We start from the raw sequence: 15,555 nt of genomic DNA, 5'->3' as shown, positions 1-15,555 counted from the left end.
TCCAAATGGACGTTATGGATAGCTGTTCTGATGCCCAAAAGCTATTTCCGATCATAGGAAACAATGGTGGAAACATCATGTACAAAAAAAGTTACGATCAGCGCAAATAAATACACAAAATAACACAATTGGACAGGAACCCGTAAAAAGGGTGTCATTCCCTCCAACGCCATTATATGTGTGCTTTTGCAAGATGTGTTTGATTGTGATCAAATCAATTTCAATGCAGGGCATGTCAGTGTTACTCCTGATAGATCCATTTCAACCTACAACATCAACAAAAATCAGTCAAGGCCTACTGGAAGGCCTAGTCACTTCATACTATGATTTTTTTAATAGTAGGCACAGGCCTATCTTTACAGTATATTTACAGTTCAAATGCATATACTGACAAATATGGGAAATCTGCAACACTTACATTTAGATTGTAATTTAATGTGATCACTCATTTTGGGCTGCCATATCTTTTCACTTTACCTCTTGCCTTCCCTTGTAGGATAATGCCGTCCATTTGAGATGATCTGGGGTCAGTTTAACTTTGAAATACCCGAAGGATTTATGCAAAGGAAGCTGATCCTAGATCAGTAGCGCTCGAGACCAGGGATCTCGCGTTGCTAGACTTTTTCCTCTACCACAGCCATCACCACCAGGGCTACTACCAAAGATGGTGGATAAATGAAGACAGTTCACTCAAGCCGTTAACCATTGAAAAATATTGTCAGTTCTCTGTTCCCAAAGACACCAAGCGCGACAGCAGCTGGCTGTTCTGTGTAGTGTAGTTGAAGGTAATTTAACCAGAAAAAAATGAGGGAGTGGGGTGTCTCGCTTCCTCTTCCGTCTCTGCTACTATCGCTCTCCTCCGCCTTCTCCCCTGGTTAATGCTAATTTAGATCCTTGGGACGTCCCTTCCCTAAGCCCTAAACCCTAACCCTGACTTTACCTCATACCCTTACCCTCATCTTGATCATAACCCTTACCTAACTCTAAACTTAACCTTAACCCCTACTTTAACCGTTTTAAATTTAAACTTAAATTGGGTGACGTCAGAGTCCTCACAAGGATCCCGTTTAGACATCTTAGTTTTTTAGTATCTCCCTCTGAGTTTACGAGATCTCCCCCCGAATCCTGAGCGAGGCAGTCACCGAAACGAGAGGCGATACCCTCCTGCACAACATGGCTACAATTGTAACCTCGACCAGATTTACAGACGAATATCAGCTGTACGAGGAGCTCGGAAAGTAAGCTACATTAACACTATATAGTCATATTTTACCTTTTCCTGTACTGCTTTGTAGACTATCATTGTGCATGTCTAGTCCACTGTTGACAAGACAGGTTGTCAAAAACAGGGAAGGCACCCCCCCGGGTCCTTAATTAAGCCAGTTTTGTAGTCGAACAACATTTTATTATAATATATCTTGAGCTAGTACCGAATGGCTTGAGCATGCATGCGATTTGTACCGAATTTACCGTGGCTGCGTGTTATAGATATGTCGCGGATTATATATATATAGTGTTGATTTATTTGAAGGCAGGACATTCTCGTATAAATTATTTTAAAGACCCCCGAACCCTCTCCTCGTATCTATTTATTATAATTTCACTTTTCAGTATTATTTTGTAATCGGTAGTGAGCCACGCAGGAAGGAATGCTGCTCCACTTGTGTAACGATACACAGCTATAACTATGTCATCCACATCGAAAATGTATCCACAGTGTTTCATTCTGTGCATTGTAACAAATAATTGCTACACACAAACCACCAAGTAGATAAATACTGTGTAACCCGTCTGCGTTATTTTTTGCAGTTAGCAGTGGCAATGGTGTACGTCCAACCACCTATAAACATTTTTTCCGGTTTCAAGTATGCATGATGACATCATAATATAGACAGACCTATGATAGGCTTACTACACAATTCAGTAGACTACAGTAGACTTTTCGTTATTTTCTCATGCTTTGGTTTAATTAAGCAATAAGGCACGAGGAGTTGTGGTATATGGCCAATATACCACGGCTAATGTATGTTCTCTGCCTTTCGCTACATGCACTATAACATCTGCTAAACACGTGTATGTGACCAATAAAATGTAATTTGGTTTGATTTGATTTGCTATTATAAACTGGTTACCAACGTAATTAGAGCAGTAAAAATAAATGTTTTGTCATTCTGATATACCACGGTTGTCAGTCAGCCTTCAGGGCTCGAATAATTTATAATCTCAGATAGCTCACAGTTTCTTTGCACAGTAGTTCATGTGTAGGCTTATGACTCAGCCCTTCCACATTACAATTTGCTCTGAGCTGACTTTCACGCACAAGGAGCAAGTGAGGGCTCCCGAGTGGCACAGCGGTCTAAGGCACTGCATCTCAGTGTTCGAGGTGTCACTACAGACCCTGGTTTGATTCCAGCCTGTATCACAACTGGCCGTGATTGGAAGTCCCATAGGGCGGCACATAAGTGGCCAGCATCATCCGGGTTAGGGTTTGGCCAGGCTAGGCCGTCAATGTAAATGAGAATGTGTCATTATAAACGGGAAATGTGTTACCTCTGGTTCGTTCAGCCCTTCCTATGGAGGAAATGAATTGGGTTTTGTGATTAACAATTAAAATAAAGTCTGAGGTTAACACAGGCTTAGGAGGTCTTATACATTTTGTACTATGAGATATTATTAGTCACTTAACATGACTGTTTTGATTACATAATTGCTTCAAAATTCACAAAAAATGACTGCTGATTAAGATTATATCAGAACAAAACGTATAAAGTCTCCTAAACCTGTGTTTACCACAGACCTTATTTTCAGTGTTTATCCACCCAAAAAACATTAGTTTCTCCATAGGCTTTGGCCAATGAGCCATGACGGAGTGAGTGCCTACAAACATACGCCATTACTATTGCTCTCTATCACATGATACATCTTTTTAATATCACATGCCAAACAACAGTTATCATCATGCACTGCATTGTATTGCCTTTTGGCACCTGTGTACCACAGTGATGGGCTATTTAGCTCTACTGTCGATTAGTTGTCACCTATTCATATTGTAACGTTTCTCATTTAAAACATGTAGGGGAGAGTGGGGTCAATTGTAACACTCATTTTACCTTCTACCATTTTCTTTATTACTCAGAGATGGATTGAACTAGACACAGTACTGATTTTGGTGGGTTGTATTTTGTTTGCGGTAGTGAGAGTTGTGACTTGAGCTCATGTAGCTGTTTTGTTTATTAATTTGTCTCACTACAGGGGCGCCTTCTCCGTTGTCCGGCGATGCGTTAAAAAGTCCAACGGCCAGGAATTTGCTGCTAAAATTATCAACACGAAAAAACTCTCAGCAAGAGGTAAGACAAAGGGGAAATATTACACCACTTACTATGTTGAGTGCATTGATGCCTGTGGCATTGTGTTGACTAATCAGATATAGTCCAATAGGAGATTGACACTGGAGGTAGTTTTCTCATTGTTAGTTTATTCAATTACCCATGTGCACATGAAAGCTCTTGATCCATTAAATATCTAGTTCAAGCAACATAATACAATTGCATTTTAGGTTAACATTACATACATAAACTTGTCAAAGGGTGTGTGCCAAGTTGCATAGTGTAGGCAAGTGCAGCATATTTTTGGGAGCTCCTTGTTCAAAGAGATAAACAGAAGCATTCATCTCATGATGTTCCTGTCCAGCGGGACATATTGTTGCTGTGCCTGCCTACCCGCGACACAGTAGCCTAGCCATTGTGTCTGTGTGTGGTGCATTTGTTTATGCTCTACTCCTGCCCTCAGAAACCATGTGTGTATGTGCATGTAGACTGCCAGAGGCCTTTTAGAAGCATCTGGAGCACCTTTGTGTCATAGCTGAAGTCACAATTCTACTCTTTGCTGCTCACGTTTTCTTCACAGAAATCTGGACCATACATAAATTAATAAGTGACCTTTAAGAGGCTTCACCTCTTATCACAAAACGATTTAGTCAAGGAAAGGGATAATTGAATCCATAATTAAGGGTTGACTGTAAATTCATGTCCTTATGCAATTTCGGTGAATTTCAGTTTACGTTAGGCCTCTCACAATGTCTCCCCCCCATCCACCTTGTGAGATCTCCTGATCAGAGACATGGGGTCCAGGCAGAAAAACACGTCCTCTTGGCCGGAGGAGACTGTCACATCTGCTCTAATCAAGCCTTGGCCAGGAGGACTGCATGGAGATACTCAGACGTGGCCAATCTGCCACTGCTACAGCAGCAGAGACAAAAAGCTATGGATCTATTTCGGGACACTACTAATACTTGTGCGTTTGGGTATCGAGTGGGCTCATCTCTTGTTTGCTCCTAACATTGTGATGGAGATGTTAATTAGATTTTTTGGTCCGTTCTGTCACTGCGCGCATTAGTGCATAAATTGCATTGACTAAGGGTACTGAAACTCCAAATAACTACGCCATGCTTGTTAGACTGTAATTACACTGCAATTCCATGTTGCGTCATCAATTTTTCGGGGGCATTGTTGTCGAAGCCCTTGCTTGCGTCAAGCCCGGCTGCCAGTAAATGACTCCAAGAAGAAATCTTCCTGAAGCACAGTCTTACAGTAGCTGTGCTGACTGGGTATTGACCTATTAAACCAAGCAGTCTTCAACTAAAAGTCTTAATAGTATCTCAACAGTGGCCACACTGTTGCAGATAATGGCCTCCCTGCCATGACTTGAGAGGGCTTTAGCTATGGCGATGGAGAGGGAGTGGAGGTTTTTTGATTATTATGAGAATTACAGAGGCCAGGTCTGGGTGTGAGATTGTGCTGTCCTCTGGGGATGCCAGCTGAATTACAATAGGCCCCACTTTCCCCTCTGCAACGGTCTCAACGGATAGGCCAGTAAACAAAGAATTTCTTTAAAATTGCCTTAAAAAAACAACTGGTAATTAGATCTGCTGTGTTTCAGCTGCGTCTGGCAGAGATCCCGTCAAGTAACCTGGCAACTGGGTTCTTGAAACTGTTCAACACGTTGAATAGCACGGAATGAGAGGAACGCTCCAGTCCTATTGAGCTGAATAAAGGAGAAGAGAGGAGGGCCAAGTTAAGCCAGATCCCCTTGCCGCGCTTATCTCCCTACAGCTCCTCATGCCCACTGCCCCATTCTTATGTCTCTGCGTGCAGTTTGAAGGAAGTTTAAGGAAGTTTTGCGATCCATTGTTAACTAGCATTCGTGCAAGTACTGGAAGCCTATGGGATCAGCTAGCTGATTGCGCTAACTCTAGCTGAACCCAGATTCTTCCAGTCATTCCGCTAACGCTAGTTAGCAATTGCTTGTGAAACTACCGTCAACTTCCCTCAAACTGCGCGCAGAGACATAAAAATAGTATCCATGAGTTCATCTGACACTGGGAAAGTAGATAAATTGTCACAATATCCCTTTAATCAGAGCTGAAGGCCCTGGACATGCCAATGTGTTTTACAGAAACAAGCTGTAATAATTTCCCTCAGATCTACCATCCATCTAGACATGGGGCAGAGCCTCCACTGCCAGCAATGCTTTATTTATGTACAAGATTAACTAGGGAGAAAGACGGAACAATCGAGAGAAGACAAACAAGCTTAGGCTGCTGCTATTAGCTGACAGTGTGTGTGTGTGTGTGTGTGTGTGTGTGTGTGTGTGTGTGTGTGTGTGTGTGTGTGTGTGCGTGCGTGCGTGCGTGCGTGCGTGCGCGTGCGCGTGTGTGTGTGCTGCTTACTCCATGCATCTACTGTAGGTTGGACTGCGAGGAAGCAACAGTATACCTCTCCCTCAGCTGTCCTCTTCCAGGCTATTTGATTGCGACAGTCTACCAGAGCTGCTGTCAAATGTCAATACTTCAACTCTTAATCCAAACCATGTGAAATGCGGCCCAGCCGATGAGTGTTTTAAGTGTCAGCTGAGGTGCTGGATGTCAACCCTCTCACACACACCCCTTTATACAACATTTTTTTTTTTACATAAGTACATATTGGTTGGTTTAATACACAGTGCACCCTTTGCATAATGCACTATTTCAGGCCATAAACTCTCATGTCTGTAAGATTATGTCATTGTGTGTTTCTGAGGCTGAGCTGCCCAGGCCAGTAGGACTGGGCGTATATTGAATGTGGTCTGTCATATTAAGGCTTTTGACAGTCAGTAACATCTCATCCACACACTTTCTTAAATACGCGCACACACACTTGGTGTCATAAAAAATTCAGTTTGTCCGATTAAAAATTCACCAGGGCAGTACTGCCACGTTTATCAGGCCTCTGCCAATCGACCTCCAGCAAGCAGCGCAGAGGAAGCCTTCCAATGCCCTGATAACACGCCTGCCAGGCCACGATACGGCAGTTGATCTGGGAGAGGAGGACACTGAGGGAGAGGAAGAGAGAGAAATCGAGAGAGAGAGAGAGAGAGATGGGGAGAGAGCAAGAGAAAGAGGGAGGGAGGGAGAGAGATTGGGAGGAGGGGAAGAGAGAGAGAGAGAGACAGGGAGAGAGAGAGAGCGAAAGAGACACTGTGAATTTTTTATGACACCAAGCCCTGTGCGTGTGTGTTTAAGAGAGAGTATGTGGGTGCAGGGTTTGGATCAGGGTAGGTGTGGGATGAAATATCATAACCATAATACCCCCTCATACAGCTCCCATTCCCCTTCTTATTTTGTGGGGCATAAACACAGGCCAATTAGTGGAGAGCAAGAGTGTGTTTTCACTGGATGGCAGCAGTGGGGGGAGGTGTGGGTGTGTGCATGGGTGTGTGTGTGTGTGTGTGTGTGTGTGTGTGTGTGTGTGTGTGTGTGTGTGTGTGTGTGTGTGTGTGTGTGTGTGTGTGTGTGTGTGTGTGTGTGTGTGTGTGTGTGTGTGTGTGTGTGTGTGTGTGTGTGTGTGTGTGTGTGTGTGTGTGTGTGTGTGTGTGTGTGTGCGTGTCACTAACCACTTATGTGTGGATGTGTATTTCTGGGGCTCCTCTCACGCCTGAATGGCAAAGGCCTTTTCCCAGTCTTCTGTCCTGTTTTCTCTCTCAGTCTGTCCTTAATAGACCTTCCTCTCCCAGGCATCTTGTGTGCTGGGTGATTATTGTGATTCAAGAGATATCATTAGGTGTATGCATAAGGAAAGTCCCTATTTGCACATATTTAGCATTGTTAGGACATGGTTCTGTGGAACTACTGTATGATACCAGTATCGTTATACTCAGAGGTATCGTGGCAAGGGAACAAAACATGAAGCAGATTCCATTTCCTGAGGAAAACAGTCCTAATGTTGGAAACCAACAGCCTTATGTTGTCACCCAGAATCACATGTTTATTTTCCAAGCTATATAACTCAATATTTTACATACTGTAGGTTTTTTAAAGGACCAAAAGTGTATTGTGCAAAGCTGTCATCAAGGCAAAGGGTGGCTACTTTGAAGAATCTCAAATGCTAAATATATTTTGACTTATTTAACACTTTTTTGGTTACTACATGATTCCATATGTGTTATTTCATAGTTTTGATGTCTTCACTAGTATTCTACAATGTAGAAAATAGTAAAAATAAAGAAAAACCCTTGAATGAGTAGGTTTTTCCAAACATTTGACTAGTAGAGTACATGGGCTCCGATATGCTACAGGAACAATATTTTTAGTTTGAAACGATTCGGTGCAATTTGATTAGTGGAATGAATCAATGCGATTTGGTTCGATATGATTCAATGCACTAACAATTATTGCATGAACACATTCATTTTCATTTCTAAATGAATATCTGATATAGATGGAGCTGTCTGAGGTGACCTTTCTGAGCTGAGTGGTCCTGGTGTGTGTGTGTGTGCGTGTGTGTGTTGTATGAATGAATGAATAATTACTCCTTACTCGGCTCGGCTTTGACCACTGGTATCATATAAACACAAATACGTCATGGAGAATGCATAGAATTGCAGGAAATTTGCTTAAAAACAGCAAAACAAATAGCTTTAAAACTGCAAAATTTTCTCTCCGCCAACAAGAGGGATGTGAACAGTTCCGGGTCACATGGTTTGCGAAGTGAGGGGTTGTTACTATGCCGATAAATTACATTATCCATCCGGACATTTGCCACCTAGGAAATTTGTATGACCGGACCTTCTGAAATAGTACTTGATGTAATTTGTGAGCTGAGCAATAGGGCAGACTGAGCATCTAAATGCTCATCACCCACCTGATTAACTCTGTCATGTAGCAGATTAAAATATTTTGCGCTAGGGGTATGTCAATATTTATCTTTTGAAATGAGATATGACATACAGTACATAGCCAGTCTTGGAACTCCCTCGCGCATAACGCAATAGACAAAAAATATTACTAGAAAATATTCATATTCATGAAATCACAAGTGAAATATATTGAAACACAGCTTATCCTTTTGTTAATCACCCTGCCATCTCAGATTCTGAAATGATGCTTTACAGCCAAAGCAAGACAAGCATTTGTGTAAGTTTATCGATAGCCTAGCATAGCATTATGCCTAGCTAGCAGCAGGCAGCTTGGTCACAAAAATCAGAAAAGCAATCCAATTAAATCGTTTACCTTTGATGAGCTTCGGATGTTTTCATTCACGAGACTCCCAGTTAGACAGCAAATGTTCATTTTTCCCATAAAGATTATTTTTTATAGCCGAAACACCTCCGTTTGTACTTCACGGTGGGTTGAGAAATACACCGGAAACTGCGGTCACGACAACGCCGAAAAATATTCCAAATTAGATCCATAATATCGACAGAAACATGGCAAACGTTTTTTATAATCAATCCTCAAGGTCTTTTTCAAATATCTATTCGATAATATATCAACCGGGACAGGTGGCTTCTTAATAGGAAAGAGAGAAACAATGGCCGCGTTTGTCTTTTACGCACAAAACACTCTGAGAGCCTCCAGCTGACCACTGACGCAATGTTGTCGTTCAGGCTCATTTTTCAAAAAGCCTGAAACGATGTATTGTGACACTAGACATTAGGGAAGCCATAGAAAAAGGAATCGGGTTGATATCTCATTCACTGCTCAATAGGGACGCATAGGAACGCAGAGCTTTCTAAATAAGAGTCCCTTCCTGATTGGATTTTTCTCAGGCTTTCGCCTGCAATATCAGTTCTGTTATACTCACAGACAATATTTTTACAGTTTTGGAAACTTTAGAGTGTTTTCTATCCTAAGCTGTCATATTCTAGCATCTTGTCCTGACAAAATAGCCCGTTTACTTTGGGACCGTTATTTTTCCAAAAATGAAAATAGTGCCTCCTAGTTTCAAGAGGTTATTAATATAACACCGTTTTGGTTTCCACCCCCGTGTCAAAAGCAAATGGTTTGACCGTTTGGAACTTTATGAAGAAGAACTGTTCTCTTCTCTCGGCTCGCAAAAATTATTGCAGTCCTAAGTGAAATTACACCTTTACCCAGTTCATGTAAAAATGACCAAATGCTGTTTAAAGCAGAACTACCAAAAATATTTTGTACAGTGAACCTGGTAATCAAAAGCCCCAGTCAGCAGTTAGATGTGCAATCAGCAAGATGTGAGTTGTGTCCACTCCGGGAGCCTACACAGCCCCACCGGCAAAACACAATTCTCTACAGCACATTTGGTAACAATGACCCAGGAAATTACATTGGTTGTCCCTCAATTAATAAAGCCTATGATTTAATATTGCGAAAGCCATTTTACAAACATCTGAATGCTGAAGGTGCTGCGCAGATGAAGCCTACGAATATTAGAGCAGGTTAGGGTACGCCTAGCTCTCGTTGACGCGAGCAGCTGCGTCTCCCGCTCTGTGAGCATAGTTGTTATCTGACTTGACTAGATCAATGTCATACCCAGTCACATGCATACAAGTCTGATAGGAGGAAGGAGAGGACGCATCAATTCAGTCACAACAGATAAGAGGTATTTTCAGAATAAGGCAGAAAACATTTATATGAGTAAAATGCATTAGAGAAGCAGAGATTTGTAATTTTTGAATGGGTTTCTTACCGATGCATGCTTCATTTGGATCGGTTCAAGCTCCAGCAGACTGATGCACTCGCATTTTAAACATTTGAACCAGGGACCGATGCATATCGATGAATCATTTCATCCCTACAGATAATGCTATTAAAAGACTGACGTTGTCCTTCAAAATGGTCCCCCCCAAAAAATAACAATACTAATTACTTATATAAAGATAGCTTGGGATAAAATTTGTAGCTTGCTTGTGACTGAATAAATTGTGATAATTTTGGGGGACAGTGTCCCTCTGTTCCTCAGCATCTTTTTCAGCACAGCCAGTACTTTTCTGACTCACACAGTGACCTCACAAATGAAGTGCTCATTTGTTCTGTGGTGGGGATCGCTATTAGTGGCATTCCATTAGACGACATTACATTATACTCTATTATATTAGACTGGATCTGATTAATTACTTCTGCTGGAATCCTCATATAGGCTCTCTATGGTCAACTGTGTGTTTAGTGTTTTCTGTATTTGAGTCATACTGGAGTCCTGATTTGTGGGTACTAAGCCTCAGGTTTCTATTGCTTTTCTCCACTTGTCATTCCTCTGCTGCTGCTGCAATATGGAATCTATCTCAGCACAGAGACTAAATGCCTGAAGTTGGTATTTTTTTCTCCCTTTAAAAAACTGAAATCGTGTGTCTCTCTCTCCGCCCACCCGCTTGGCTGAAACCCCAACCCCCAGAGATTAAGGAACAGAGATGTGTGTGTGGGTGTGTGTGTGTAATCCAAGGAGAATGAAAACTCCTCACGCCCAGAACTGAGAAGTGTCAAGTCATGATTACTCATAGTTAGGGGTAGGTGGCTGGACGTGGGGATGTACAGGCACTGTTCAGTCCAATTTACCCTGGATTTCAGGCAGAATGAGGAAGCACCACGCACTGCAGAACTGTGTCCTTATTCCTGGCTTCAGTATGAAGAATTGCTGGGTTTGTGTTTGCTACTTTCTTTTTGCTTCCTCTGAGGGGGGTGGTCCATGACTACCCTGAAGAGTCAAGGCCCTTTCTGAAAAGCGTGCTGAATGGTTGCTCTGGATGTGGAGGTGTTTGTGTGCGCGTGCGTACCCTGCACACACTCCCTCTCTCTTTTCCACTCTCTCTCCCTGCCTCTCTCTCTCTCTCTGTCTCTCTGTGTGGTTGGAAAGGGTTTCTGTGTCAAGTGTGTGTAGTGTAGTATTAGGTACCTGCGTTTCATAGTGAGCCTGCCAGACCAGGCCATGACTGTGGATCTCCGAGCCTCTGAGGCACGTAATAGGATAATCCCAGCCTGATCGCAGAGACACGTCATGACACCCTCAATCAACCTGTCGCCTGGCAATGATCAACCCTACTACCACTACTATTACTGTCTACTTGACCTAGTCTGGCCTGTATTGATCTAGAACACCAGACATTATACAGAAATCACAAAATATAAACATGCTAAAGTATGATTTACTATACTATACCATACTACACTACAGTACACTAGGGCTGGGTGATATGTACCTTGTCAGTGAGCACTGGTCACTTTAATAATGTTTACACACTGTTTTACCCACTTTTTATGTATATGCTGTATTCTAGTCAAAGCTCATCCTAGATAACTACTGCTGTACACACCCTTTATATTCATATGCTGTCCATACTGTCTATATACACCATCATATACATAACATATACATTTATATTCCACATGCTGACATTGTTAGTTCTGGTATTTCTATATTTCTTAATTCCTTTCTTTTAGTTTTTGGGATTTGTGTGTATTGTTTTGTATTGTTAGGTATTACGGCACTGTTGGAGCTAGGAACATAAGCATTTCGCTACACCCGCGATAACATCTGCTAAATATGTGTACGAGACCAATAAAATGTTATTTGGCCAAAACAACATATACCAATATTTTTCTCCCTTTTGACAGTATGGCATTTTATTTATGATATTTTATGTTCCGGAATAAAACAGGTTCTAAATATGTTTATGATCAGTACTTGAATCTCAACAAATGACAAATAACAACAAATAACAAATGACAAATAATAAACAAATAACAACTATAACAACATAACTGACATATAGACGGTATTGTGAATATCCTTACCTGTATGTGGATCCATACCATTATACTGGTATTCACGATATATCGCCCAGCCCTCTAGTACACTACACTTTTATATACTATACACAGTCCACACTTAGTTACCCAAGATAAGTACTATAACTGTGGAGTGTTTCTGGGTTTCTTTTTTTACATTCAGGGGCCTAATGACTAAACGGTTGTATAAAGTGGTTTCATTGGCTGCTGCTCTGTTTGGATGGCTCAGTTTATATGGCCATTTAACAGAACAGAGCAGAGGAACATGTTTATTGGCTGGTAGTCTGCTGTGACCTGGGCTAACACTACAACTACTCCCAATGGACAGGATTACACTGGCGAACATTGTGTGCTGCTGCTGGACAATCTGCTGGTTTATTGTAGCCTTTTTCAGTCTGTCTGTGCCACCAACAAGAGTCACTAAATAGTTGAGTGAGGGATGCTTTCGTTGGGCACAATTGTTTCTCTGCGTGAGAGATAAGGCAGGGCCCTATTGGGTAATGTGGGGGTGTAATCCTCAACTCCAGTTTATAATCGTTCTCTAAATGTTTGTCCATTCTCTCTCTTTATAAGTCTGTCTTTATCCGCTTGAGACTGTATAACATGCAAATACAGACGCACGCACGCACGCACACACGCACGCACACACGCACGCACGCACGCACGCACGCACGCACACACACACACACACACAGACACACACACACACACACCCTTCTCTGGTGCTAACTATTGATGGACCTTTTGTCATAATTATCTATGTGTATGCTGTCGCTCTTGTCCCTCACTGACAGCTGCAGTATTTCTTAAGAGGATGTCTGCCCCTCGTGTGCACAAGATAAATGTAGGCACTTTAGTGTCTTGGCCAGTGGCCCTAGATGCCCCAGTGGCCCTAGATGCCCCACAAAGCATGCAGAGCCCTGCTCCATGACCCAGTGTTGGAATGGCCTTGTCCTTCGTGAAGAACCTAAAAGCATTGTTTAATCTCAGAGCTGTTATTTACCGACTGCCTCAGACCACTCGTAGAACAGCTAAGTGCGTCGTTAGATTAGTTTTTCCCCCTACCGCATCACTTTATACACAGAATATCTCTGCTAAACATAGCATCAAGGTGTTTTTCTGTCTCTATATGACCGCCGATAACTTCACAAGGAAGTTGACTACAAATACAAAGTTACTAATGACTGCAATGGTTATTAACAAGCAAAGGATATAAATGAGCACTGAGATGACTGCATTATAATATAAATAGCCTATCTACAGTATAGGCTACATAAGCTTCTATATTTCAATGATATTGAAATCAATTTCATGTTCATTCAATGGAGTTTTATTTGGTTATTTTGCCTGAAAATATTAATTAAATATATATATAAATATAAATATAGTTATGTATAGCCTAACGTGCGCAACGATGTGCTAAATCTCCATTTTGTTCATTTTTATAGACCCTTTTCCAGTACACGAAACTTTGACGTAATGCACAGACTCTTGGCGGCAGTGAGAAAGCCATCAACATAGCGTTTTTATAACTTCTAAACAAAATAACTTTTTGGGGTTCTCGTACGCTTACAATGATGTTTGGAATCTTGCTTGAACAGTCGCTAAGATTGTATTGGGGATGCAGCAGTTGTTAGCTAGAAGGTTAACGCTCATTGACATAGGCTGTAGCAAAAGCTAGCCAAAGATCCATTTTACTGGTTGAAGTTTAAGTGTTTTTAAAAAAGTATAATGCAGTTGATTTGCACTGACACTGACATTATATTAAGCAGGACATTCATATCAGCCTTCAAATCCAATTATAATAGTGTGAAATGCGCTCATAAGCAACATGTAAATAGAGGCTTTTTTTTGCTGGCGTTCTACAAGAACTCCCCCTTGTTCTGTCACCAAATTGCGCTCATTGCCCTCACGCGGTAATGTCTGTAAACACAGAAATGGGTCTATAGGGTAAGCGTTAGAATAAGCCACCTCAATATTTGCAGCCAAAGGTGATAATATCTCTCTACGAGCTGATCCGTCGTCAGTATCGTGGAATAATTCTAATGTTATGGAGAAAGCTGAGAGAGCAGCGCTGCCTTTCATTCGATCCCATCAGTATTGACACACGCCTCAACGACCCACTTAACAAACGTTCTCTCTCTGTGTGTGGTTTTGGGAAGCTCATGTTACATCTTCGGGCCATTGTAGGACAGATACATGGTCAAAACACTCGTAAGCCTAAGTTCCATCGCTGTCGGGGAACCGGGCCCTGTTCTGTTTATGGTAGCCAGGGAATCAACTGTGTAGTCATCAACTCAGTCACTGACGGTTAGCCGACGCAGCTTAGACCACCTCAGACAAGAGTCAAACAGAGACCAAACCCTTCATTTAAAAGCGGTTGGTTAGATGGTGGTGTATAGGAGGTTATTGGCTGTCAGTAAACGGTTTGCTCACACTGTACGGCAACAAAGGTCGAGTAGGGTCACTCGGGGGGGTAATGTATGGTGATTAGGTTGATCGTGACCATGAGCTAATCATGTTATATTTGCACAAACCTGGATAGTACACGTGTGCCTTGACACGACACCATAATCATGTGTGTGGCATGTTAACCCTGGAGGTATTGCAACATTGCACTGTCTCTGTGAACAAAATACTCGTTCAACTTGTCAATGCTACAATGCTTCTCTGTTGCGTGAGAAGTCACAACCCTCGTTTTGGCGACAACTATTTAGTCAGTTTGAAGAGCGTTTTAATTAAGCGGCCTTTACGCTGACCCTAGTCCACCTCTCCCAGTTCACCTTGACCTCAACCTGGAAGCTCCTAACTGACTGAACGAGGCTGTGGAATACAATTTGTCTAACCCAGCAGCCTATTTATTCTGTGCTGTGTAGGATGTTTGTGTACATCCCTATCTGTGCTCGTGGCCTCATTCAGCCACACTAATTGTGCACACCCTGTTGACAAGGTTGCGTCTCACTTGGTTGCCCGTGATGTGAGCGGTGCTGCATACATGCATCTAGTGAATGTAGCATTACAGTCTCTGAGGGGAGGTTGAAAGGGAGAGGAGGTGAGGTGAGGAGCATACACTTTACCATGTGATCCTCCACTACAGCTGGAGCTCTCGATCTCTCTGGTAGTATTATATGTCAACCATGCACACACTCACGCACACAATGCACACGTATGCCAACACAGGTGCCAACACACCGCCTGTATTCATATCCGTATCCATGTTTCTATAAATAATGTGTGACATTAAATAAGATTTAAATAAGAATTTGTTCTTAACTGACTTGCCTAGTTAAATAAAGGTTAAATAAAAAAATAATTGGAATCAACATTTCAAAATGGTTTGAAACATAAATAAAAATGTTTTTTTTGTGCAGTTCCACATGTGTACTTAGAGGAATATATGCAAATTGGCCCATAACTCCAACAATACAACGAAATAAGCCTAGGACTATTCATCCTTTAAGGAGGGCTCATACAGACATTGG

General features: G+C 41.9%; 1 protein-coding gene across 9 annotated transcripts in view; it reads left to right on the top strand.

Moving 5' to 3' along the window:
* The first annotated feature begins 899 nt into the window (after nucleotides 1-899).
* Nucleotides 900-15,555, top strand: part of LOC135510993 (calcium/calmodulin-dependent protein kinase type II subunit gamma-like) — a 103,198-nt gene continuing 88,542 nt past the window's right edge. For 3 of the 9 annotated variants that reach the window (XM_064932409.1, XM_064932406.1, XM_064932408.1), the window contains exons 1-2: nucleotides 901-1,238; nucleotides 3,253-3,347. In XM_064932409.1, coding sequence (XP_064788481.1) covers nucleotides 1,174-1,238; nucleotides 3,253-3,347 — 160 coding nt within the window. In that variant the 5' untranslated portion in view covers nucleotides 901-1,173. Of the gene's footprint in view, nucleotides 1,239-3,252; nucleotides 3,348-15,555 lie in introns of those variants that run through there. The other 6 variants (XM_064932407.1, XM_064932405.1, XM_064932411.1 and 3 more) reach the window with 5 other exon arrangements.

This window comes from Oncorhynchus masou, chromosome 23 (assembly GCF_036934945.1).
Source record: "Oncorhynchus masou masou isolate Uvic2021 chromosome 23, UVic_Omas_1.1, whole genome shotgun sequence".
Taxonomy (NCBI): domain Eukaryota; kingdom Metazoa; phylum Chordata; class Actinopteri; order Salmoniformes; family Salmonidae; genus Oncorhynchus; species Oncorhynchus masou.
Note: the sequence above shows the minus strand (reverse complement) of the source record. Positions and strands in the feature narration are given on the sequence as shown.